Source organism: Tachysurus vachellii, chromosome 2 (genome assembly GCF_030014155.1).
Source record: "Tachysurus vachellii isolate PV-2020 chromosome 2, HZAU_Pvac_v1, whole genome shotgun sequence".
Taxonomy (NCBI): domain Eukaryota; kingdom Metazoa; phylum Chordata; class Actinopteri; order Siluriformes; family Bagridae; genus Tachysurus; species Tachysurus vachellii.
Genome location: NC_083461.1, coordinates 39,435,961 through 39,445,960, shown reverse-complemented (window position 1 = coordinate 39,445,960; position 10,000 = coordinate 39,435,961). Strand labels below are relative to the sequence as shown.

Below are 10,000 nucleotides of genomic sequence, written 5' to 3'. Positions count from 1 at the left end.
AGTGCCAAAAAATCTCATTATCTCAAATTCACAACTCGTTATTAATATTATTAATAATATATTATGACACACACACACACACACTGTTATTTGCCCTTTGCTTTCCTCTATTAAAATCTTATATTGGCTGAAGCAGGTTCGTTCTGATCCAGTAATTAATCAGTCGTCTCATTTCCGCTCTCGGTTCATTCACACGCCGTCTGTTCGAGAAATAATCAATCATTTCATTTAAAAATACATTTTTACTTTAAGCGTATCATCTTAACGTCTGAGAGGCTTTTGTCTTAGCTTAGATATTAAACTTATCTGGACAAAATTGACCAAAAAGGACAGGAAAAATAGCAGGACACACACATGCGCACGCACACACACACGCACACACACAGAGGAAGAGACAACTGTCACAGCCTCACACGAAAAGGAAGGCCATAGATATGAACAGGATTTTACACACACACACACACACACACACACACACAGGATGAGAAATAATCGCCTGGTTGCAGTACCGCTGATTCAAAAACGATCTGCATTCATCGTTCCAGCTGCGAGCACACAGTAGGACAAAGTAAAGACAGGAACAGAACAAACAATAACATCCGCTTTTCTTTTCTTGTTTTTATTCAGATGTACAAACAGAAGGTGTTTTATTTCATCTTGTTCTTTACTGGTCAAAATGTGAAAAGCCAAACAGACGATAACCAAAAGATATTTTTGTTTTGTTGTAACCTTAAAGTCACTATGAACCGTGGACTTTTCCTCTGATCTCTACACTGCGTCCCCATAAACCTGGTTTCTGACCCGTGAGAGAAACTCACTCATTATTTCATTGTAACTCTTTGTGCTGATGCTGAACATCTCTCTGTCTGTTCAGATCCCTGAGGAACTTTGCCGCTGCCGGAACTCGTACGTCGAACAGGCGTTAATTCCCCTGCGCATGGAGGACCTTCTGGACGATGGCCACGGCTACAGAAGCCTCGTTAAAGAGAGCATGGATGGGCTACTTAAAGAAGCTAAAGAAAAGTTTAAAGGCTACTACACCTGCTCGACACCTGAACACGCTGAACTGGCGTATAAGAAGGTACACAGTGCTCTTTGTCTCCTCTCGCACCACATCAACCTGTCTGTGCAGACCAGTGGAAACCTGGGACCTTTGTAGAAACTATATTAACTTGATGATGATGATGATGATGATGGTGATGATTAAGGTGGTGTGTTGATGGTCAGGTGCACGACGGCTGGTCTCTGCGTCAGTGGAAGGTGTGTGTGGACGTGGCGGCCGGAGCGGACGAGGTTCTGCAGCGAATCGTTCGTGAGCAGGAACGATGGGATGAAGATCTGCTCGAGAGCCGAGTGATCGAAACGCTCGACAACAACTCGGACATTTATCAGTACATCCGCAACAACATGGCACCAAATCCAGCCACCGATTATGTGGTGCTGAGGTGAGACACACACACAAACACACACTCTCTCTATTCCTGCAAACATAAACTGGTAATCTGTAATGCATTCTCCTATACATAGATTTTAAATGTGTTTGGGTGTGTGTGTATGTGTGTGTATGTGTGTGTGTGTGTATGTGTGTGTGTGCATGCGCATTACAGGTCATGGGTGACGGACCTCCCTAAAGGTGCGTGTGCATGTGTCTGTGTGTCGGTGGAGCACGAAGCTGCGCCGGTACTCGGTGTGCGGGCCAATGTGGTGACATCACGCTACCTCATAGAACCAAGCAGCTCGAACAAGAGCCGTGTCACACACATCTCCAGAATAGACCGCAGGTACACACACACACACACACACACACACACACACACTTTTCCAGAACAAACCGCAGATACACACAAATTCCTGTATGAAGTTATGGGGACCTGTGAGAAAGTTCACCTACAGCATGTGACCTCAATAATAAGAGAAAAGTGAGGACCGGCCAAAATATCCTCTCTTCCCCAGCAGGTCCTCAGTAAGAAGTTTAAATGCTTGTACTGGTCCTCACAAAGGTCTGTGTGTGTGACTCACTCATGTGGTTGTGTGTTTCAGGGGTCGGTGTCCAGAGTGGTATAACAAGCTGTATGGCCATCTGTGTGTCTCTGAACTGGTGCGGATACGAGACTCCTTCACCTGCCCACTGGACAAATAAACACACACCTACACACACACCTGGACCAACGATGACGAAGAGTCTATAAATCACACACTGGCTTACGAAGACGGCACGTTGATCCTTCGAGCTACTATCAGAGGTCATGACCTTTTGCATTCTAAGATAAAAGGTCACATGGTGGAAAGACTGGAATGGAGACATAGACACACCTGCTGCTGTGACATCACTGATGATGTCATGGGAGGATTTTAAATGGGGAGTTTAGGGTGCTACTGCTTCTGAGAAGCAAGATGAATATGTGTGTGTGTGTGTGTGTGTGTGTGTGTGTGTGTGTGTGTGCGCTGTATGAGACTGTTGGTGACAAATAAGACATATTCCATGCACTGGCACCCTAGTAGAGAATAGTATGTTGTTCACCTTTACGTGTGTGTGTGTGTGTGTGTGTGTGTTATATGTAAGTTTCTGCACGATTATTTACAGCTCTTTCACAATATCTGCCAATCTGATGGATGGATGGATGTTTATAGATAAAGGACGGATGTCAGACTCAGCGGTGGCTGGAACACCTTGCAAACGAGTGACGTGATCGTCGGCTCTGCAGGTCCGAGTGCGCAAACAAGAACCGCTTTCGTTTCATCACTTATATAAACTCCACATATTCAGATCAGACTGATGAATATTTAAGGGTTTTTAAATCAGGGCTTTATTTTTTCTCGGATCAACAGTTTTAGATTCGGATCGTGTCGTATATTCGGATCACTGGATTTGGGGTATATAAAGATTCAGACTTATTTTGAATCCTTATTTACGCTTGTTGTCAAGGTTACATTCCAGCATAGTTACCTCATATTATTATTCTTATTATTATATTTATTATTACTTTAAAACTGTGATTAATAACGACACTCTTCAGTAGTCGTGGTGCAAAATTCCATCGTTTTTACGAACGATATTATTTAAAGAATCTTTACATGCCGTCGACCTCAAATTGTCTTCTGGAATATTGTTTTTAACGTCCGTTATTAACGCCGCGATTCTTTCAGATATTTATCGCACACTGTGTTTATGATTCGCTAAATTGTACCTAACGTTTTTATCTCCCGATGGAACAGAAACGGTTCTTGTTGGTTCACTCAGACTACTTTTTTTTTTTAACGAAGGGAAAATGTTACTGGACCAAAAGCTAGAGAATTCGTGGTTGATTTTCCGAGAAAAATTTAAAAGTTTTTTTTTTTTAAAAAAAAGCGGGAAGTGAAAAAGAAGATTTGTGGTAAAGAGAGAAAGCTGGAGTCGTAGAGACGAGTGGAATATGCAAGAAGAAGAGAAGGGACGTGATGGAGGAACGTAAAGAGGGATCAGGTTCTCGGTTCTCGGAGGGCAGAGTAGCTTTAAAGCACAACAGCAGCTAAGCACAACGTGTGTGTCGTCTGTTTTATTGTTTGACGATATTTAACCCTGCGTTCACGCTAGCAAGCGTCAAGTAACCGGTGTCACGTGTAGTTGCTTGATTGTGGGCGTGGCCTTCAGGCTACTATACATTTTATACGTCAGATTCGTTTCTTTTTATTCAGACTAACTAGCTACGTATGGTGTAGCGATCTCAGATACTTCCTTTGTTTACTTAAAAATGTCTCTAAAGACGTTTAACGAGAAGTTTGTAAGCGAGGAACTGAAGAAACCTTCGATTTGTCATGGCTCGGTGTCACGAGCGTACGTAGGAAACGAAGATTGCGTGCTACTTTGTCGCTTGCTAGCGTGAACGTAGAGTCAGTCAACAGTCGCACGATCATCACCTTGCAGTCGCTAGCGGCGATGTTGGCTCCACCCTCGCGTGCTATTGGCTGCACTAGCAAACCTTAATACTCAGTCTAAAGGGATGGAAAGTGAGTTGATTTTCATTCTCAGTGTTAATGTAAATGAAGTAATTCTACAAACACTTATTTATGCTCATAAACTCATAAACAAATAAAACACAAACGCTGCTTGGGATTTTCTCTCTTAACGATGTCTCATGTCATTTTACACAAAAACGGTTATCACTTATAAACCATCTGAATGTTGTCTCGATGTACAGAGAAACTGGCAGTAATCTGAATCTCATAACGGTGTGTGTACATTAACACAGCGCATGGCTGAGCGTTAATTTAAAGCTTTGTGTATTTAAACAGATATATTGGGATTTGATTTTGTATCTTATTGTAAATGTTTCTGCTTAAAGTTACAGAAGATGAGAAAATGGTTTATCTTTTATATTATTAATATTATTTCTGTACAGATTATTTGCAAAGTGCACTATTAAAGGTATTAAAATCAGATCGAAGTCTGGTGTGAGTTTACACACACACACTACCACACACACTACCACACACACAATCTCTCTCTCACACACGCGCACACACACAATCTCTCTCTCTCTCTCTCTCTCTCACTCACTCACTCACTCACTCACACACACACACACACACACACACACACACAATCTCTCTCTCTCTCTCTCACACACAATCTCTCTCTTACACACGCACAAACAATCTCTCTCACACACAATCTCTCTCTCTCTCTCTCTCACTCACTCACTCACACACACACACACACACACACACACAATCTCTCTCTCTCACACACAATCTCTCTCTCTCACACACAATCTCTCTCTCACACACACAAAATCTCTCTCTCTCACTCACTCACTCACTCACACACACACACACACACACACACACAATCTCTCTCTCTCTCTCTCTCTCTCACACACAATCTCTCTCTCTTACACACGCACAAACAATCTCTCTCACACACAATCTCTCTCTCTCTCTCTCACTCACTCACTCACACACACACACACACACACACACACACAATCTCTCTCTCTCACACACAATCTCTCTCTCTCACACACAATCTCTCTCTCACACACACAAAATCTCTCTCTCTCACTCACTCACTCACTCACACACACACACACACACACACACAATCTCTCTCTCTCTCTCTCACACACAATCTCTCTCTCTTACACACGCACAAACAATCTCTCTCACACACAATCTCTCTCTCTCTCACAAACACAATCTCTCTCTTTCTCTCTCACACACAATCTCTCTTTCTCTCTCTCACTCTGTTGTGTACCAACAAAATTGACCTCCTGAAGCTTGATTTTATCTTATTAAAACCATGTGTGCTTCTGCCTCTTTCTGCCTCTTTACCAGTTAGTTATCTGTCTAACAGCAGGTGATGGTGTGAGATTTGATGGTGTAGTGGTAACATCCCTAATGCTCGGTTCAGAGGTTTCTGGTTCAAGTCCAGCTGGATGTGGTGTGTGTGAGGAAACCAGAGAACAGGTGGGTTATGTGTGTGTCACTAAAAGTGTGGGTGATAGAATATTTTAGCTGAATCTTCTATATGCAAGACAAAGTCAAACCCCTCTCTTCAGACTCCATAACCCCCTGTGCAGCTGCCCGGATTTTGTCCCCCTGTCTCAGGTCACACCCTCCAGCACCTTTCAGGCACTCACTTTCCTGCACCATCTACACCCCTCGTTTCCAGAACCTTTATCACTCAAATCCTTGAGACCCAGCTGGGGTTCGAACCAGCAACCTCTCGTCCCAGAGGTGACGCTCATCTGACTGAGCCACAGGATCTCATACATGTGAATGATGTTTATGGGCTTTTCTCTTTTATATATTTAATCCTGAGCTAAAAGCTGGAGCCAGGGATCTACAGCAGCAAAGTCCAGGACACTCGCCACAACACCACAGCAGGACTTGTGTTTAAAGCTTTGTGTATTTAAACAGATTTCTTAATAATTTTGCACTATTAAAATCAGATTGGAGACTGATGTGGGTCACTGAATGTGTGAGATTCACACACACACACACACACACACACACACACGCGCCTCTGAGCTGACGCACACATTTCCAGACAAATCTCTCACACATGAGAATCCCAAACATGTTACATCACGATCCTCATACATCCTGAAACACACACACATACACACATTCTTATCTTCGTGTGTGTGTGTCACACAGTCCTTCCTGTGAATTCAAAGTAGGAAACTTTCCCACATAACAGATGAAAACAGAATGTGTTTAAGATACACACTTATAAAAGTACACCGACACTATCAGCTACTCCCCCCCCCCCACACACACACACACTGTCATTACTTCACATTTTAATGTTTAAATTGTTTTGTTTTTTTTCGACTTCGAGCTTGTTGAAAGCAGGTTTTTATATATATATATATATAAAAAAAAATAATAATAACAGAATTTGATATTTGATTCAAACTTACACCGGGTTCCCGATCTGTCCACCAGGTGGCGCATGAACACGATGATTCTCAAAGAAATTTGTTCTGCAAATAAATGTTCTCAATGCAGACAATAAAAAATGCACATAATTAAATAATAATAATAATAATAATAATAAAAGAATTAAAAAAATTATATTTAAATACAAAATGTGTTTTAACAACCTGGTCTGTACAGTTCAGGATCTACATCATCATCGTTGTTGATACATAAATAGCTTTTAATTAATCAAATAAAATAAAATTTTATTTGTCACATACACCTCCAGGGTCGGGGGTTCGATTCTCGCCTCCACCTTGTGTGTGTGGAGTTTGCATGTTCTCCCCGTGCCTCGGGGGTTTCCTCCGGGTACTCCGGTTTCCTCCCCCGGTCCAAAGACATGCATGGTAGGTTGATTGGCATCTCTGGAAAATTGTCCGTAGTGTGTGATTGTGTGAGTGAATGAGAGTGTGTGTGTGTGTGTGCCCTGTGATGGGTTGGCACTCCGTCCAGGGTGTATCCTGCCTTGATGCCCGATGAAGCCTGAGATAGACACAGGCTCCCCGTGACCCGAGGTAGTTCGGATAAGAGGTAGAAGATGAATGAATGAATGAATATCATTCATTATCTTAATTTTACAGTTTACATGTTTTTTGTTTTTTCACGACGCAGTAACACAAACTATAAATTCACTAACATCAAATTCTTCTTCTTAAAATCTATTTAAACTGGTGGAAATTTTCCCGTTTTCACCGAGATGGACAATAAGAGCGTTTTGAAAGCTAAATGCTACCATCTGGCGGTCAGGGTGTGAGTTCGCACCCAGCGTCTAGTCATTTATTATTATTATTATTATTATTATTATTATTATTATTATTATTATTATTATTATCATCTCTAAAATCAGCTGATATTTTATATCTTCTATAAATTCTCTTGAATTATTTAATTAAAAAAAACATTCTTTTCTTCTTAAATATTAATAGTTAAGTCAGAAAAATAAAAAAAATGACATCAGCCTTAAAAAGACATATTTATAAAAAAAAATAAATACAGGATAATAAAAAAACAGTCAAATCTGTATTGAATCTGTAATGAAGAAATTGATAAATAATAACAAAACAATAATAAAGTGTTTATATTTATTTTCATCAGTGACATTTCATCCATTTTCTGTTAACACTTAAAAACAGAGTTCAGTTGTTTACAGACAATTTCATCTTTAACAGTGCGACTAAAACTCATTTAATAAATCATTGAAATTTTTATTGATAAGGCTCTCAGGAGCGTACGGTTAGCTCCGCCCCCAGAAGATTACCATAGTAACATTAGTGTTTAATAATCAGGAATAACAAAGAATCAGTTCAAATCAGCTGACGGTCAGATTATTTACACTGAAGTGTCAGAATAATATGTGTGTGTGTAAATAATATTTAATTGTGTTCAGTAGTCAATAGCAGCATGCATGCACGCACACACACACACACACACACACACACACACACACACACACACACACAATCACCTGCTCAATCAGCATGTGTTTGGGGGTCGAGGTGTAACAAAGCATGTGAAGGAATGTTCCGGAGAGACGTGTGTGAGCTTTTACCACGGCATGCAGGGGTTCGGACAGACTCGGATAAATGACTCCAACTTCCCCTTAGACACCTGCATGAGTGTAGTGTATGTAGTTAACTACGAGGGGGGGAGGGGGGGGGGGATGGGGAGAGAGAGACATCACACCTTTTAACAAACTGTTACAGAAAATCAATCCTACACCTCGAGCCAATCAGAACACAGAATTCTACAGCATTCACAGGACTTACTTTGTTTAAGACAGGTTTAGTGGACAGGACGTCGTAGACCGTCTGTACGGAGATGTTCTGCAGGAGACACAAAATCAACACAAAATCAACACAAAATAAACACAAATTGAAGATACACGGGTGGGGACGATACACGGGTGGGGACGATACACGGGTGGGGACTGATACACGGGTGGGGACTGATACACGGGTGGGGACTGATACACGGGTGGGGACTGATACACGGGTGGGGACTGATACACGGGTGGGGACTGATACACGGGTGGGGACTGATACACGGGTGGGGACGATACACGGGTGGGGACTGATACACGGGTGGGGACGTTACACGGGTGGGGACTGATACACGGGTGGGGACGTTACACGGGTGGGGACGATACACGGGTGGGGACTGATACACGGGTGGGGACGATACACAGGTGGGGACGATACACAGGTGGGGACTGATACACAGGTGGGGACTGATACACAGGTGGGGACTGATACACAGGTGGGGACGATACACAGGTGGGGACGATACACAGGTGGGGACGATACACAGGTGGGGACGATACACAGGTGGGGACTGATACACAGGTGGGGACGATACACAGGTGGGGACGATACACAGGTGGGGACGATACACAGGTGGGGACTGATACACAGGTGGGGACGATACACAGGTGGGGACGATACACAGGTGGGGACGATACACAGGTGGGGACGATACACAGGTGGGGACTCATACACAGGTGGGGACTCATACACAGGTGGGGACTCATACACAGGTGGGGACTCATACACAGGTGGGGACTGATACACAGGTGGGGACTGATACACAGGTGGGGACTGATACACAGGTGGGGACTGATACACAGGTGGGGACTCATACACAGGTGGGGACGATACACAGGTGGGGACGATACACAGGTGGGGACGATACACAGGTGGGGACGATACACAGGTGGGGACTGATACACAGGTGGGGACGATACACAGGTGGGGACGATACACAGGTGGGGACGATACACAGGTGGGGACTGATACACAGGTGGGGACGATACACAGGTGGGGACGATACACAGGTGGGGACGATACACAGGTGGGGACGATACACAGGTGGGGACGATACACAGGTGGGGACTGATACACAGGTGGGGACGATACACAGGTGGGGACTGATACACAGGTGGGGACGATACACAGGTGGGGACGATACACAGGTGGGGACGATACACAGGTGGGGACGATACACAGGTGGGGACGATACACAGGTGGGGACTGATACACAGGTGGGGACGATACACAGGTGGGGACGATACACAGGTGGGGACGATACACAGGTGGGGACGATACACAGGTGGGGACTGATACACAGGTGGGGACGATACACAGGTGGGGACGATACACAGGTGGGGACGATACACAGGTGGGGACGATACACAGGCTGATCTGATGATTAAAGTTACCGCCTGCGTCGTCTGATTCATGCACTTCATCGCCGGAGTTCTGCGATCATCGAGGAACAGCGGCATCTTCCAGTGGTCGTAATTCGTCTCTAACACGTACCAACGGCCTTGTTTAACATCTAGCCTGAGACACACACGAACACACACACACACAATTCATTATATATAGTCTGTAAAATAGCAGTGTATGCGTGTGTGTGTGTGTGTACTCACTCCAGAGGGTTGAGGTTGTGTGTGTGTGTGTGTGTGTGTGTGTGTGTGTGTGTGTGTGTATGTACTCACTCCAGAGGGTTGAGGTTGTGTGTGTGTGTGTGTGTGTGTGTG

The 10,000-nt window shown here is 43.7% G+C and overlaps 2 protein-coding genes across 3 annotated transcripts in view; one reads left to right on the top strand and one right to left on the bottom strand.

The window, feature by feature from the left end:
* The window catches only part of dlc1 (DLC1 Rho GTPase activating protein), a 67,896-nt gene extending 63,477 nt beyond the window's left edge, over window positions 1–4,419 (top strand). For both annotated transcript variants that reach the window (XM_060864667.1, XM_060864668.1), the window contains 4 exons: window positions 875–1,081; window positions 1,228–1,445; window positions 1,608–1,781; window positions 2,041–4,419. In XM_060864667.1, the coding sequence (XP_060720650.1) occupies window positions 875–1,081; window positions 1,228–1,445; window positions 1,608–1,781; window positions 2,041–2,140 (699 nt within the window). In that variant the 3' untranslated portion in view covers window positions 2,141–4,419. The remainder of the gene's footprint in view (window positions 1–874; window positions 1,082–1,227; window positions 1,446–1,607; window positions 1,782–2,040) is intronic.
* Window positions 4,420–7,530: 3,111 nt separating this feature from the next.
* Window positions 7,531–10,000, bottom strand: part of asah1b (N-acylsphingosine amidohydrolase (acid ceramidase) 1b) — an 8,862-nt gene continuing 6,392 nt past the window's right edge. Inside the window, exons 12-14 of the mRNA XM_060864665.1 lie at window positions 9,677–9,800; window positions 8,229–8,285; window positions 7,531–8,097 (exon numbers count right to left, since the gene is read on the bottom strand). Coding sequence (XP_060720648.1) covers window positions 8,008–8,097; window positions 8,229–8,285; window positions 9,677–9,800 — 271 coding nt within the window. The 3' untranslated portion in view covers window positions 7,531–8,007. The remainder of the gene's footprint in view (window positions 8,098–8,228; window positions 8,286–9,676; window positions 9,801–10,000) is intronic.